Here is a 17,039-nt window from a genome sequence, read left to right as displayed (position 1 = left end):
TTTGGTAGCATTTTTATCACTAATCATGAAATTGCATTTATTTGTAGTTTTCTTTGTACTGTGGTTACCTGACTTAGGTATCAGTGATGTTCATTTCAGAAATAACCTATAGAGTATCCATTTTAATACTGCAATGATTTAGAAAATATTAGACTACCTAGTCTGAAGATTTGATCAATTTCCCCTATGAAGCACTTAGCATTGGTTCCTTTTAGAGAAGTAGTTTATTACCAAGAGAAGGGCCTATCACTGACATCATCTGAAGGCTTCTCATGTGGAGTGCTGGCATCATACCAATGTGAAGATAAAATGGAGAAACTGGAGAGAGGTGGGATCATGTCCCTGCAGGGAGAAGGAAGAATACGTGGCAGGTATCTTTCCTTGTTGGATCGTAGTCACTGGTATCAGTCCAACTCTGAGTTTGGTCTTACATGTCAGACAGTTGCACTTACCATTCTGTGTTCTACCTACCACCCAGTGTGTCTTTCTCACAGATGAAGTCATGGGTGAGGCATGTGTTCCAGTAATTAGGACAGAACTTGGGCATGTTGCTCTGCAGACCATCAGCTACTCTGTTCCAAGCCCACTACCACAATGACACACACGACTATAAAAGAGTCTTTTGTGACTTTAAGTTTTCTTCTGTTTCAATGTAGGCATTTGCTATTTAATAATATTAGCATTTTATTAGTTTTGTCTTTTGAAAATGTATTTGGGGACAGAGAGATTATCTAAGAGCATTGGCTGATCTTCTAGATGACCTGAGTTCAATTCCCAACACCCACATGGTGACTCACAACCATTTGTAACTACAGTCCCAGGGGACCTAACACCCTCCTCTGGCCTCCATGGGCACCAGGCACACATGTGGTGGACAGACATACAGACAAAGCACTCATACACATAAAATAAGTAAACAAAATTTTTTTTAAAACTTTTTCTTCTTTAAAATATTTATTTATTTATTATGTATACAATGTTCTGTCTGTGTGTACATCTGCAGGCCAGAAGAGGGCACCAGACCTCATTACAGATGGTTGTGAGCCACCATGTGGTTGCTGGGAATTGAACTCAGGACCTTTGGAAGAGTAGGCAATGCTCTTAACCACCGAGCCATCTCTCCAGCCCCAAGTAAACAAAATTTTAAAGTGTACTTACTTCTTTTAAAATTAATTTTTAAAGTTAGTATATGTTGGGAGTATATGTTGGTCAGAGGTTACAGTCTGCCATAGTCTGGCAGCTTTCTTTAAGCTTGGCAACATGGAAGACTCCCCTCTTCCCTCAGTGAAGCATCCTGCTCTTTACCTAGCATTAACTGAAGGCTGTCTCTAGGCCTGGATGCCTGACTTATCTCAGGGATGACCCTTTACACAGTTCCCTGCAAACGCTCTTCCCCTACTGACCACATGGTAATCAGGCAAATGCTCTAGCCTTTTTGGTAGGGCTGTGCTTCTACTAATCCAGCTATTACATGATAAGTAGTCTGCCACTTAATGCAAATTCATGTAACGGCGTAAATGAATGCAGACAGATTATAAAAATATATACAGCTTTAATGGCGTAATAGACTTCAGAACCACCGTTCCAGCAGAGACCAGGAAAGCAGAAGCAAGTGCTGCTAGCATGCTGGCCAGATTTATAGGTAAACATTAGCCTGAGGCAAACACGCCCCCTAAGGGGCCGGACTTATCCCTACAAATTCAGGTTTGTTTTGTGGCTTCCCATTGTTATATATTTCTTATACTCTGGAATCAAGTTGAGCTGATTCACTGAGGTCACATCCCAGATGGCTATCTCTATCATATTTGCAACCATCTGAACCCTGAGCCCTGCATCTGCTCCTTCTACCCTCATGGACTGATGGCTGACCACCCCAAGGAAGAAGCAGAACTACAAGTATACCACTGTTGCTGGTTCCTTTCTCTCAAAAAAATCCTTCCCTTCTATCACATATATTTTGTTATCCTTTCTTTCTCTGAATCCTGTAAGTTCTTTCCTAGCCTCCTTTCTACTTTCATGACACTCCTTTATGTTATGTGATGCATGCGTTTGTGTGCATGCACACACACACACACACACACACACACACACACAAATTTAAACCTAGAACCACATGAGAAAAAACATACAAGATTTGTCTGAGTCTAGCTTATTTCACTTCATGACCTCAAGTCCTTTTATGTTTTCTGCAAATGTCATGATATAATTTCTTTTACAGGTAAAAAATATTCTGTTGTGTATACGTACAACCCCATTTTCCTTTGATTAAATTAGTTGTTGGTCTGTTTTGTTAATATTGTCAAGCACTAAGATTTCAATGTAAGCTTTAATCCTATCACTCCAGAGTCAGGGGAAGGCAGATCTCTGTGAATTTGAAGGCATTCTGGTCTACATGGGGAGTTCCAGGCCAGCCAGGGCTACATAGTCAAACAATGTCTCAAAATAAAGACAAAAACAAAACAAAACAAAAAAAGATTTTGATTTAGCAAAAATGCTACTGATTTTCTATTCTCTGTCTCTTTAGCTCTTGATCAATATTGGGGCTAGGTTGACAAGTAAGTAGATTCCCCCCCCCCTCAATTTGTGTATGTGCAAAATCTCCATAATAAGACTAGGAAGCATGACACATACCTCTAATACTAGCACTCAGGAGTTTCAGCAGAAGGACTGTGAGTTCAAAATAGTTTAAGCTCCATGGTGAGTTTGAAGTCAGTTTTAGGTATAAGACTGTAAAATCATTTCTCAAAAAACACGTTGCAGCTGGGCATGATGGAACATCATGGATTAATTAATAGCACTCAGGATGCAGAGACTAGCAGATCTCTTTGAGTTTGAGGCCTATATAGCAAGTTTCAGACCAGCCAGAGATACTTAAGGAGACCCTGCCTCAAAAACAAAACAAAACAACCAAAACAATAAAACACTTTTCATAGTTAAAAACTTTGAAGAATTGGGTGGGTTATATAGCTTAGTTTGTAGAGTGCCTAGGATGTATGAAATCCTTGGTTCAATGTCTAGCATCTCATAGCCCATCTGTAGTGGTGCTTGTCTATAATCCCAGTACTTGGGAAGACAGCAGAAGAATCAAGAGTTCAAGGTCATTCTACCCGTCATCTTTGTTCCTCCCTCCAAGTCCCTTTCTCACTTTCATATCTTTTTGTTTTGTTATCCACTTATTTCAACTATGGTTCTGTGAGTGATCACAGGTTTGGAACTATCGGCAAGAGTCTGGTAGGCTCATCAAAGCCTACCAACTACCAAATGAAATGACTGTCCCTTCTTTAGAATCTATGAGCAGCCAGTAATTCAGCAGGTAAAGTATGCAGGTTAGTTTCTGTCGATACAAATCTAGACATTTGTGGGAAAAGGGATTTCAACTGAGAAACTGCCTCCATCAGATTGGCCTGTAGGCATGATTATGGAGCATTTTCTTGGTTAATGATTAATGTGTGAGGGCCCAACTCACTGTAAGAGGTAGCACCGCTGGTCAGGTGATCTTGAGTGGCATAAGATAGCAAGATGAAGAAGCCATGGAGAGCAAGCCAATAAGCAGCTTTCCTCCATAATTCCTTCCTTGACTTTCCTCAGTGATGGACTGTGATTGGGACATATAAGTCCCAATAAACCCTTTCCTTTTCAAGTTGCTTTTGGTTAGAGTTTTATCAATGAGAAGCAAACTAGGGCAGAGGTTATAGTCCCATGAGCCCCCTCCCTGAACCATTGCTGATGACAGGCCCAGTCTTGTGTATGCCCACTGCAAACAATGCTAGCTGCAGTTAGACCATATTTGCAAGGGCTGTGTCATGAAATGACAGCCCTTCACAGTCCTTCTCCCAGTCTTCCAGCTCTTAATTTTTTCTGCTCCCTTACCCGTGATGTTTTCTGGGCTTCACATAGTATGGTATAAGTGTCCTATTTAGAGCTGAGCACCCGGTGATCACTTTTTCTCAGAATCCTGAGCAGTTATAATACTCATTTTTTCATGTGTGGTGAGAGCATTGAAAACCTATTCTCGGGAATTTTCAAGAATATACATTATAGTCAGGTATTGTGGCACACACCAAATCCAAGTACTTGGGAGGCATAGGCAGGAGGATTTCTGAGTTCAAGGTCAGTCTGGTCTACAGAGTGAATTTCAGAACAATTAGGACTATACAGTCAGATCTTATCTCAAAACAAAACAAAACAAAACAAAAAGAATACACATTGTTATTGATTATATTCAGTGAATTGCACAATAATCTCATGAACATACTTCTATCTAAAAATTTGGATCCTTGCTGAATATCTTCCCCAGCACTATGGGTGACAAAGACAGGAGGGTCACTGATACTGAGTTCCAGGTTCAGTGAGAAATCTGTCTCAGAGGAATCAGGTGGAGAGTGAAGAGCAGGGTATCACCCTCTGGCTTCCATGAGTACAGAGTGTACCCTTAGAATGCGCGCGCAACACACACACACACACACACACACACACACACACACTTTCTCTCTTTTAGATTCTGGGAGTGATTTATTGTAAAAAAGAAGCAAAGAATTTCTGGATTTGAAGGATATGGTCATGGATCACTGCTACTTCAATAATAACCCTCAAATTCAACCTGTGGTACAGCTCCACGCTGAAGGAACCTCAGTTAACATTTTCTTCCAGACTGGTATATAAGGGCTGATGTTAAAAAACTTCAAAAAGTGAAAGAAAAGAAAAACTTTAAAAAAATTTTTTTTAGATTTCTTTATTATTTTATGTGTTATGAGTGTTGTGTCTGTGCACCACATGCCCGGTGCTCATGGAGGCCAGAAGAGGATGTTGAAGCTATTATGTGGATGCTGAGAATCAAACCCAGGTCCTCTTCAAGAGCAACAGTGCTCTTAACCATTGGGCCAATGCTCCATCCCAAAGATACTTATAGTTCTGAGATTTATTCTTAAAGATCTGAGCTATATCCTTTCTACATGTAGAAAACACATTTGTAAATAACAGATTTTAACATCTTAGAAACAGAAAAGAAAAAAACGAGAAGTGTACTATTGTTTCATTTATTTGGCTCCATTAGTGAAAATTGTTTCACATGAGTGAGTACTTTGGAAGAGTAATACAGAGCCTATGCAAATAATATAAATTACTAATCTTCCTGAAATCTGATGATAGTAGTAGGGCCCATTGCCCTTAACCTACATTATTCCTAGGCTGCTGTGCTCTCACAGGCAGGCTTTGTTTTTTTTCTCCCCTACAAGTACATCTCCCCCCACTCTGTTCCTGCCTACCTTTATGGGCTGGTGGGAACTGTCTTTGCAGACCTCAGCATGCTTGATTCAAGTTTCCATTCTTTTATTCCATTATTCACTCATTCAATGGTTTCTTTTTTTTTAAATATTTATTTATTTATTTATTTATTATGTATACAATATTCTGTCTGTGTGTATGTCTGTAGGCCAGAAGAGGGCACCAGACCTCATTCCAGATGGTTGTGAGCCACCATGTGGTTGCCGGGAATTGAACTCAGGACCTCTGGAAGAGCAGGCAATGCTCTTAACCACTGAGCCATCTCTCCAGCCCCCACATTCAATGGTTTCTTGAGACAGATCTGGGTAAGTTATGTAGCATAGGTTACATTCTCTCGCTCAGGCTCCTAGAGCCAGGATTACAGGAAGGCACTGGCATTCGCCACCATGCACAGCTTCTTCCTATTCTAATCTTATGTACAAACAGATCTAGTGGAGAAACTAGAGCACCATTTTGGATGTGCTCTAATCGAAGAGTCAAGACACCCTGAGTGAAGACTCCAGAGTTCATTATAGTTGTTTTGATTTCTTGCTTCTCATTAGATTCTTTATTTTTAATTTTATGATCATAACCTTTCCCTCCTTTAGCTCCTCCTAGATGACCAACTTTATGTTTTTCTCACTCTTACAACAACAACAACAAAACCAAGTCAGGTGGTGGTGGTGCACGCCTTTAACCCCACATGGCAGCACTTGGGAGGCAGAGGCAGGCGGATCTCTGTGAGTTTGAGGCTAGCATGGTCTACAAGAGCTAGTTCCAGGACAGCTAGGGCCATTACACAGAGAAATCCTGTCTCCAAAAACCAAAAACCAACCAAACAAACAAAAAACCAGAACACACACACAGATACACCCTATCACTACCACCACTACCACTATGGAGTTCATTTTATGTTGGCCAACTATTTCTGAGCATGAGGCTTGCCCTGGAGTATGGTTGATAAACTCAGTGTCATGCTATTAAGAAAACTGATTTTCTCTCTTCCAGCAGCTATCAGTTCCTCATAGGTTCTTAACAATGGTTGCTATTAGTATTTTCAAAGCTATCTTTCTTTTTTAAAGATTTATTTATCTATTATGTATAGTGTTCTACCCGTATGCCAGAAGAGGGCACCAGATCTCATTATAAATAACTTTGAACCACCATGTGGGTGTTGGGCATTGAACTTAGGACCTCTGGAAGAGCAGCCAGTAGTGCTCTTAACCTCTGAGCCATCAGTGCAGTCCCTTCCAAGCTATCTTTTCCATTTCTAAGGTTTCATAAGATGTTTCACTGGTTTCTGTGAATGACTAAGGAGAAGGCCAAATGCAGTGTAAGCAGCCCTGTTTTGTCTATTTTATACTATGGGTTCTGTTTTAGATTTTGTCTAACAAAAGATTTCACTACTAGAACAACTATAAAAACCATTCTTAGTAATCTGGCCTCTAGATATATGTAGCTCTATTGACATAGTATTATACTTGCATCTTAAAATAAAAAAGAAAAAATGTCTTACCAGTCATGGTGATGTGTACCTTAATCCTAGCTTTTGAGATTAAAAGTTTGATGTTAGCCTGGACTATATGGTAAGATCCTGTCACTAACAAGCGGACAAACAAACAACTCCCCACTTTCAAACTCCAAAATATATATCTATATATATCACCTGAAGTAAAGGGATAAAATCCTCCTGTTCCAGATAGCTGCAGCTGGGTTTTGCTAGGAGCCAGATGAACTTAGAGGCATCATCATGATGGTTATTTAGCAACCTACAAAAGAAGCACTAGTTAGGAAGGTCTGTTACACAGAACATACAATGCCTACACATTGACGAGCTGGTAATTTTAGTTTGACTTGAGTGTACTTAGATTAAGAGTCAAATGCTTGGCTGAGTGTGCACACACCTTCAATCCTAGCATTCAGGAGGCAGAGGCAGGTCAATCTCTGAATTCAAGGCCAACCTGGTCTACAGAGGAAGTTCTAGAACAGCCAAGCCTCCAAGAGAAACCTTGTCTTGAAAACAAACAAACAAACAAACAAACAGAATCAACTACTCTCTGTCTTTTTATTTTCAGTGCTGAAATTAAAAGATAAGCTTTGTGCATGTCCTCTTCTATAAATTATCCTCTACCCAAATGTTCCCTTTTCAATGACTTTCATGCTTCTAATTTTTGTCAAAGTAGTATCTTAATAAATCTCAGTTACAGGATGATAAACTAACTTTCTACAATGTTTTTGAGTTGAGACCACAGCGTAAAATGAACTAATATAGATAAAATATGTTACTAAGTATACTTAGTGGGGAAAGCCCATTCGGTTTAGCACAGGACATCTAGAACAAGAATTTCTGAGCTAGAAAGAAAGAAATATTGCAGGCAGACTACTATGCACTATAGAAACAGGAAATTCTTGTTAGGCTGACATATCCATGGCCAGCCCCATGGGGGGCTTTTAAACTTCAACTTAAAAGAATAGCTTTAGAAAATCAGTCCTCTGTTAAGTCTTCTAAGTTTCTAGAATTCTTCCCCTCCAACCATTTGCTGGGTATGTCCCTATACTCTGACAGAAAAGTCAAAACACTGAAAAAGCAAAGTCTAAAAGCTTTCTAAACTATTAGTCCTTTTCCTGAGTGTGTGTGTGTGTGTGTGTGTGTGTGTGTGTGTGTTTGTGTGTATTATGGTACCAGTCTTAGTTATTTGGATTTTAAAACTTAAAGTAATTTAATTTTTTCTATTCCTAATTCTCTATATCCAATAATTAACTCCAAATTTTCTTATTTTCCTTCATTAGTCATTTATTGAATGGCGAGTATATGTCAGGTATTGCATCTGGCCTTGAATGAGTTTGGGTAAAAGGAAATAAGACAGAATTTTATTCCCTATGAGAAGTGTACAGTCCAATTTTTGGTAACCAGTGGAATCATACTGCTGTGGAACAGTCATGGTATTAAGTAATGAGTACAAGGTATCATGAAAGGACAGAGGAGGTCTATGAGATTTCCTGCAGAGTGAAGCAGGAAAGAAGGGGGTTACAATAAGGAGGGCAACACACACAGATGCCTGGTGTGAGATTCATACAGCATTGGGCAACACAAAGTTCAACACAAAGTTAGTAAGAGGAGGGGATAAGTGCAAATAAAATCTAAGAAGGCCTCGTTGGTATTAGGTCAAGAATTTGCACAATAGAGGAATTTTAGCTCGGACAGTGAGATAGTCAGATGTGTTTTTCAAAAAGAGCAAGTGTGAGGCTGTAGGGGTCTGAGCATGGACAGTGGAAATGGGAGACAGAAAGGGGCACATCTGGTAGAAATGAGAAGTTGTGGTGCTCTGTAGCACATGGGTAAGAAGAAAGGTGAAGTTCATTGTAGTAATATGGGTGGCGGGGCTGCGTCCCCAGCACCCCGGCTGCCTGGCTAGCTTATGCCCGAAATAACAACACACAAACTGTATTCATTTAATCACTGCTTGGCCCATTTCTATCTAGCCTCTTCTAGGCTAATTCTCACATATTATTTTAGCCCATTTCTAATCATCTCATCTGTGTTGCGCCCCTAGGTGCGCTTACCGGGAAGATTCTAGCCTATGTCCATCCTGGGTCGGAGCTTCATCGTGTGCGTCTGCCTGGGAGCTGGGAGCATGGCGTCTCTCTGAAGCATCTGCTTCCGAGAGGAGAGCTGTGGAGTCTGAGCTCACTTCCTCTTCCTCCCAGCGTTCTGTTCTGTTTACTCCTCCCTCCTATCTTTTAACCAATGAGAGCCAAGCAGTTTCTTTTTATTTAACCAATGACCTTCCTCCATCAGTTCATCATGCTCGCCAAGGTTCTAGCTGAGACTGCTAGGTGTCTGGAATACAGAATCCCAGGAAGACTGGAGTCCTGAAGAAATTTTCCTGGAAATGTTCTGGACAACTGCTTCTTCCTGTTTCCACTGTGCTCTATAAGCTCTGGCATTACAGACTCAGGGTGAGACTGCTAGGGAGGGTTCCAATAGGCTTCAGTGTTCATCTAACCTTTCAGTGCAACAATTCTAAACCAATCTGATTATACAAGTACCTTACTAAAAAATGTACAGTACTCTACCATTTAAATGTGCGAGCTCAAATGTCTACACAGGGCATTTAAGGCCCTCACTATTCTAGAGGATGCCTAATCACTGACCTTACTACTGTGCTAAATCCAACTTCCACTCCAGGCAGCTGGCCTGAGTCATATGCAGTCTGGCCTTTACGTCACTCATGCTGTTCTGTTCTTCTTTAAGACATAGCTAAATAACTACCTCTTTTAAAAATCTCTTTACAACTGAACTCCTTTCTGATCTCTCTATTCACTATACTTAAATATGCTGCTGTGTTTTGGCTTTAAAGTTTTTCTTTGACAACTAAAGTGAGGGTAGTTATAGTCTTTTTATATATAGAAAGAGCATGGTTCAGTGACTTATACCCAGAAGACTCCCAAAATGTTAGTGAGCTAACAAATACCATACTGATTTTGTTTGTTTTGAGCTAAGTCAGACATTTGTATTTATTTATTTACTGTCCTTATCATTACTGACTGTATTTACGGCTCCTGAAGTTAAATAAACACACATAACAAGGGAAGATTAGAACACTGGGTGCTAATAAAAATCACCTCATAGCCGGGCAGTGGTGGCGCACGCCTTTAATCCCAGCACTCGGGAGGCAGAGGCAGGCAGATCTCTGTGAGTTTGAGACCAGCCTGGTCTACAAGAGCTAGTTCCAGGACAGGCACCAAAGCTACAGAGAAACCCTGTCTCGAAAAACCAAAAAAAAAAAAAAAATCACCTCATAGGATTAGAAAATTGATGGAATAATAGAAAGAAAAAGTGGTGAGGTTTTTAAAGAGGAACATTTTTATGTATTTTAAGAAAAGGACTGCGTGACTGAATAAACACGGAAGCAATGCACCAGATGAAGAAAAGTCTAAAAAGACCAAAGTCACATCAGGATTCTTTCATTTTTAAAATCAAAAGTGTGAAACAGAAAAGGTGATTTACAATTTTTTGTTAATGTTCTAGGCCGATAAACTCCATAAGGCACTAGATTTTAAAAATGAGACTTTTAAAAAAGCCATATAAGCTGAAGAATAGCACAGCTATTCTACACTGACTATAATGCGTTAGGGGCCAGTGTTTTGTCAGTGACAAATGACACCCTGATATGAACCCTAAGAGAGAGTAGAGTAAAGCTAGAACCATATTGGTTTGATTCCAGAGGAGTTCTGCCCCAAAGCTGGAGTTCTAGGACATAAAAAAGGATGTGAGCTATGGCTTCCTCCTAAAAATTGTCCTGGCTCTAAGGGCAAGAGATATCTGAGTGTAGATATAAAATGGCTAGGGATAAGAGGGGAAGAGAAGGAGGGGAAAATTTTAAGGTGCTCATTCTAAAACCAGTCACAGGCATTCTGACAGGAGGGAAATGATTTCCTTATGTTCATGACTTCTGTATTTAATTTTAGTTCTAAAAATTCCATACAGAGCTTATTATTGGAGCAAGTCAGGAAGCATATGTATATGCCAAAATGTTTGAATTTTATATTATCATCTGCCAATTATTCTTTGTGCTTGAATATTTATGGACTTTAAAGAAATAGTATCTTACACTGTAGCCCAGGCTAGACAGGAACTTATAGCAGTCTTTCTCCAAAGTGCTGTGATTATAGGCATGAGCCATTATGGCTTAAACATTTTAATATACTGTATTTGCAACTCAAATTGCTTTATATGAAGGGTGAATTTTGCAAAAAAGTTAAAAACTAAAGCTCCTTTCCTAGGGATGAGACTCAAACCATCAATCACTTAGTCTCCTTACATTCTCTCACAGAATCTGGCTTTTCAATGGCATTTTAAGAGGAACTCCCACTAGAGGGCACCCAAACCATTTGGTAACCACAGCAGAGATGGAACTCTGAGCAGTTTTCTGCAGACTTGCCCATCGTGACTTTTTGCAGAAGTTGTTTTTTCCCCAGAGTCGGCAACTCATTTCGATAAAGAGATATGGCTGCGGTGGCCATGCCGCAGTGCTGCTCTACCCGATGGAACAACTGTCCACTCTCTCTGACACAGTCTTAACTAAAAACTGGCTGTGATTCTCACAGTAAGCATGCAAATCAAACTGGACACAAGCTGTCCTTTGCTACAGTCATTCTTAGCTTCTCACACTGTCCTAGAATATTAAAAATATCAGCAGATCTATTTCCTGTGTTTAGGTCTAATGTCTCTTTTACTAGACTATCTCCTATTTATTTTCATCCCCCAGCTTGTCCACAGCTTTCTCTACCTGGCCCTGAAAAGTCCTCATCTGGAACATGAACTGGGAGTTAAAAGAGTAAATAATTGATACAGCCCTTGCCAAAGGCATCTTTAGTCACTGAACTAATTATTGTTGGCTAAAAGATCACCTAGCAGTCTAGGAAAACAGCAAGGTGTGAGCGTTATTAAGAGAAAGCTGTGGACAAGCTGGGGGATGAAAATAAATAGGAGATAATGAAACACCCAAGGACAAATGATTTTTCTGTTAGTTTATGTTTGCTCATTAGTACTTTTTTTTCCCTTCTTTCTTTGTGCTATTTCTAGTTTACAAGGAAGTCTCTTACTTTTACCTCTACTTAAACCCATTTAAAAAGGGATATTCCTTACATTTTATCAGTCTATTTTTTTCTGCTATAGGAGAGGTGGGGTGACTTTGTAGTGTCATCCAGATGGTATAGATTGTTAGGGCTCTTATATTCCTTGGTATTTGGACAACTCAATCAATCCAAGAAAACAATGCTAATCCCCACTGGGACAACAGGAAGCAACTGTATCCTTTGGCTTGGGTGTACTTTTTTGAAGAAATTTACTAACTGGAAGTGTCTTACCCTTATCACTTCAGTCCTAATATAATGAAGAAAGATGTGATTTACTGTTAGATTTTTAAGACTAGGAATGCATAATGCATTTACTAATCACTCATTTTGTTTTCAAACATCATACAACTAAGAGTCTTTGTGTAGTGAGTTAGTAAGGGTTTCTATTGTTGTGAACAGACACCAAGACCATGGCAACTCTTATAAAGGAAAAAACATTTAATTGGGTAGCTTACAATTTTAAAGATTTAGTCCATTATCCTCATGGTGGGATATGATGATATGCAGGCAGACATGGTGTTGGAGAAGGAACTGAGAGTAGAGAAGGAACTACATTTTGATCCCGCAGAAAACAGGAAGTGAACTGAGATACTGGACGTGGCTTTAGCATATATGAGACCTCAAAGCCTGACTCCACAATGACACACTTCCTTCAACAAGACTACACCTATTCCAATAAGGCCACACCTCTTAATAGTGCCACTCCCTTTGGGGGCCATTTTCTTTCAAACCACCACAGATAGTATGAAGGGATTAGAAGGAACCTCTATGTTTAATTCTGCTCATATTATGTATGAATTTTAAATAGTAAGAGGACAGCAGATCCATTTTACTAGGAGGAAGGGTATTTAGGCCAGAAAGGGTGAGGACTTGTATAAAGAAGGGTTATCAGTAAAAAGGAAAGACTGGCTGTGCTGGCTAGTCTTATGTTATAGTGATATTTTATTTATGTTTAATAAATAAAGCTTGCCTGAAGACCAGAAAGTCAAACTAAGTCACTATAGGCCAGCCAGTGGTGTCACACATCTTTAATCTCAGAATTTGAGAGACAGAGGCAGGTGGATCTCTCTGAGTTCAAGGCCACCCTAAGCTACACAAGATCAATGCAGAAACAGATCCAGGTGGTGGTGACTCATACCTTTAATCCCAGTACTAGTGAGTTACATGCCTTTAATCCCAGGACTAGAGAGGAATATAAGGCAGGATGAGACAGGAACTCGCTCGATTTCAGTCTTAGGATTGCTGAGAGGTAAGAGCTTGGCTGCTTTGCTTCTCTGATCTTCATGTTGAATTCCAGTATCTGTCTCTGGGTTTTTATTATTTGTGCTACATTATGTCAACTTCACACACAAACTAGAGTTATCTAGTAGGAGGGAATGTCAATGGAGAACATGCCTCTAGAAGATATAGCTGTAAAGATCACTAATTTTCTCAATTAGTGATCAGTAGGTGAAGGCCCAGTCCATGGCGGTGGTGTCACCCTTGGGGCTGGTGGTCTTGGGTTCTATAAGAAATCAAGCTGAGCAAGCTCTGGGAAGCAAGCCAGTAAGCAGCACTCCTCCATGTTATCTGTATCAGCTCCTGCCTCCAGGTTCCTGCTCTGTTTGACTTCTTGTCCTGACTTACTTTAATGATGAACAGGAATATGGAAGTGTAAGTCAAATAAACCCTTTCCTCCCCTAATTGCTTTTTGGTCATGGTGTTTCATTGCAACAGCCCTAACTTAGACATTGGCCCTGATATCCTAAATTAGTGATTCTCAACGTGTGATTTAATGGTTGCAAATTTAACAGTAGTAAAATTACAGTTATGAAGTAGTAATGAAATAATTCCATGGTTGGGGTCACTACAACACGAGGAACCATATTAAAGGGTTACAGCATTAGGAAGGCTGGAGAAGCATTAGGAGAAGCACTGTCCTAAATGTTAGTGATTTAAGGAATGACACCTGGGGTTTAAACGTAGATTACAGTGTTTGCCTAGCAAGCACAAAGCCTTGGGTTCAGTCCCCAGCACTGCATACACCCAGTGCATAATCCCAGAATTTGGAAAATGGAAGCAGGAAGGTCAGGAGGTCTAAGTCATCACTGTTACATAGTGAGCCCAGTCTGGGCTACATGAGATGTTGCCACAAAACAAAACAATATCTAATAGCTGGCGCCCAAACGTAGGGCAAGAATTTCCACATACAGCCTGAGAAAGCTTTATAAAAAAGGATACTAGACAGATAAGAACAGAGTCAAGTGCAACTTCTCGGTAACCGTCTTTACTCTAGTAGGTTCTGTTTGCTGGTGGTGAGTAGACAGGCACGGCTCCTTTAAGAGAGGCTTCCTGACTCAGCCTTAGCAGCAAACACCACATGGCTCTTTTAAGAGGCCAGGCCACCAAACAAATGGTGTTTATGAGCAGCCAGCAGCATGCTTCTTGGTGGTGGTATTGACCTAGAAACTCCGCAGAGTTGTGACAATAAACACGGTTCCTGCCAATATTTACACCATGAAGCTAGACTCTCAGGAGGCCAAAGAATGGGGTGGAGCTAGTCACCAAAGCTGCAATTTTAATCCTAACCAGGCTGCTGAGCAGACTAAAGACTCTATGCTCAGAAAAATATAGAGATAAACAGTAAAGACAGATTCAGACGGGAAAAAAACCTTCTAAAATGGTTTACGGTGTCTTTAAAAATATATGTAGGCTTGGGAGAGAAAGAAAAATGATGGAGAAAGCCCTTAAAAAAAGAAATAGAGTATCTGGGGATGGGGGTGCATGCCTTTAATCCCAGCACTTGAGAGGCAGAAGCAGGTGAATCTCTGTGAGTTTGAGGCCAGCCTGATCTGCAGAGCAAGATCCAGGGCAGTCAAAGATACACAGAGAAATCCTGTCTCAAAGAACCAAAAATTAAAAATAAAAGAAATAGAGTAAAAAAAAAAGCCACATAAAGATGGAAAATACACAGAGAATCTGGATCCTGTATGTTACTGTATTGTCTTTGAATTGTTTGACTGCTGAGGATGGAGCAACAGCTACTAAAAGCTACTATAATCAAATCAAAAGTTTATTTGATTATAAAAGTTGCTGGATTATTCCAAGCTATATATTTTGAAAATGCCTTGACTTCAAAATTTATGTCAAAAGATATGTTACTTTGGAGAAGAGGTTTTGCTTTTGTTTCCATAGGAAGTGAGAGGCTGTGGATTTATTCTGGATTAAGAAAAATAAGGTTTGATCAAGGAAACCCCCTGAAAAGTCTTCAATGGGAATGCATGGCCCAGATAATCCAACGTTTCAGAGCACCTCTGTGGTAGTTTCCTCTGAGATCTACATCCAGAACAGCCTCAAGACTGCTGACTGAGATGATCCAGCCCACAGAATACTCCAGTCAGGACTTAACCATAATCCTAAATTTTCTTTTGGTCCCCATAAGATTATCAGTGCCCCAACTAGTAGGAAGTAGCTTAGAAAACTATGCCCACACTCCCCAAACGTAGATGATGGATATTTGTCTTTGTGTAGAGTGTTGATTACAAGTTTTTGTAGATAATAGTCAGACAAAAGCTTAACAAAGGAGATTAAATTTTGATAAATCAACCAGATATAATTTTCCATTGGATTATTTAAGACTGTAACTATATTTTTCTTTTTTACATTTATTCTGGTGTGTGTGTATGCGTGTGAATGGTGCATTCACAGGGATGTGCAGGTACATGTGCATGTGTGCTGTGGTGTCTAAAGGACATTCATTTTCTACCTCTTTACCTCTTCACTTTATTTTTTTTTTTTAATAGGGCCTGTCATTGAACCTCAAGCTTTAAGTTTCTGCAAGGCTGGATGGCCAATGAGTCCTCGGATCTTCCTGTTTCTGTATCTCATAATGTTTGGGTTACAGGTTCACACAGCCATGCCTGTCCTTTTATGTGGGTTCTAGAATTTGAACTCAAGTCCTTCTATTCGCACTCTTATCCACAGAACCACCTCTCCAGCCTGCAGATGTGCTTTTCTTGTGACACACATAGTTCTGCCCATAAAGGAGAGTCTTTATTTACTTATTGCTATTGGATTTAAATCCCAAGTCTCTACTTTTATAGGTAAAACCAAGAAAGAAACTGTCAAATTAGTAGCTACTTAAAAAGTATCTCTGCAGATTTGATTTACTGTTTAAAGATGCATTTTTTAAAAATTATGTGCATGGGGTTTTTGTCTGTATGTACCACATGCATGCCTGGTACCTGAGGAGGCCAGAAAAGGGCTCTGGATACCCAGGAACTAGAATACAGACTGCTGTGACTGCGAGTCACCAAGTGCTGGAAATCAAACCAAGGTCATCGAAAGAAGCGGCCATTGCTGCGTCATCTCTCTAGCCCTCTTACCCCCCTACCCTTGAGATAGGTTCTTACTAGGTAGCCCTGGCTAGCTTAGAACTAGCTATGCAGACTAGGCTGGCTTCAAACTCACAGATCTGTTTGCCTCTGCCTCCACAGTGCTGATATTAAAGGAATTTGTCACCACACATGTCATTATTTAAAGGCAAAAAAGACAAAGGTTTGTGGGTATAATTAGTAATGAATCATAGAATTTTCCTTTTTGAACTATAAGACACAAGGAAAATGAATAAGATATTAAGATAAATACCTTTTATAAGGACCACACAATTCTTTGCTAGTCTCAGAATGACTGCTCACATACTTACTTTTTCCACATGGCAATGAATGACTGTGCTGTCACAAATCCAGTCTTCTCTCCTCCTGCAGCCCTGAACATGGGGGCTTTCCAATAGAGTGGACAGCCACAGACCTGCAAACAAAAACATACAGAGTAAGCTAAGAGAAGGGATGACAAGCCAAGAGAAGAGACATGGACTTTTACCTGTCATGGATAGAAGGGCTATTGGGGTCAATGAGAGAGGGAAGGGAGGGGAGGGAGAACAGAAGAACAATAGAGGGTTGCATGTTCAGTGAAGAAAGTGGAAAGCTGTTTATCTTTTTCCCAATCAATTACCCCTCTGAACAGTAGCTGAAGAAAACCAGCATCTCTCCCTGCCACTTTTACATAATATATTTTTCTACCTTTTAGAAAGAAATGACTAAACTTCTGGTTATATATGCCCTTCATTTCTTTCTTTCTTTTTTTTTTTTTTAAGT

The 17,039-nt window shown here is 39.9% G+C and overlaps 1 protein-coding gene across 6 annotated transcripts in view; it reads right to left on the bottom strand.

The window, feature by feature from the left end:
- The window catches only part of Ppp2r3a (protein phosphatase 2 regulatory subunit B''alpha), a 153,214-nt gene that overhangs the window by 61,611 nt on the left and 74,564 nt on the right, over positions 1-17,039 (bottom strand). For all 6 annotated transcript variants that reach the window (XM_041677106.1, XM_041677109.1, XM_041677107.1 and 3 more), the window contains 2 exons: positions 16,589-16,692; positions 6,929-7,031 (listed from right to left, as the gene is read on the bottom strand). In XM_041677106.1, coding sequence (XP_041533040.1) covers positions 6,929-7,031; positions 16,589-16,692 — 207 coding nt within the window. The remainder of the gene's footprint in view (positions 1-6,928; positions 7,032-16,588; positions 16,693-17,039) is intronic.

Source organism: Microtus oregoni, unplaced genomic scaffold (genome assembly GCF_018167655.1).
Source record: "Microtus oregoni isolate MIOR12 unplaced genomic scaffold, Mior012 000028F_ref0000031, whole genome shotgun sequence".
NCBI lineage: Eukaryota > Metazoa > Chordata > Mammalia > Rodentia > Cricetidae > Microtus > Microtus oregoni.
The sequence above is the reverse complement of the archived record's forward strand: the minus strand, read 5'-3'. Positions and strand labels throughout refer to the sequence as shown.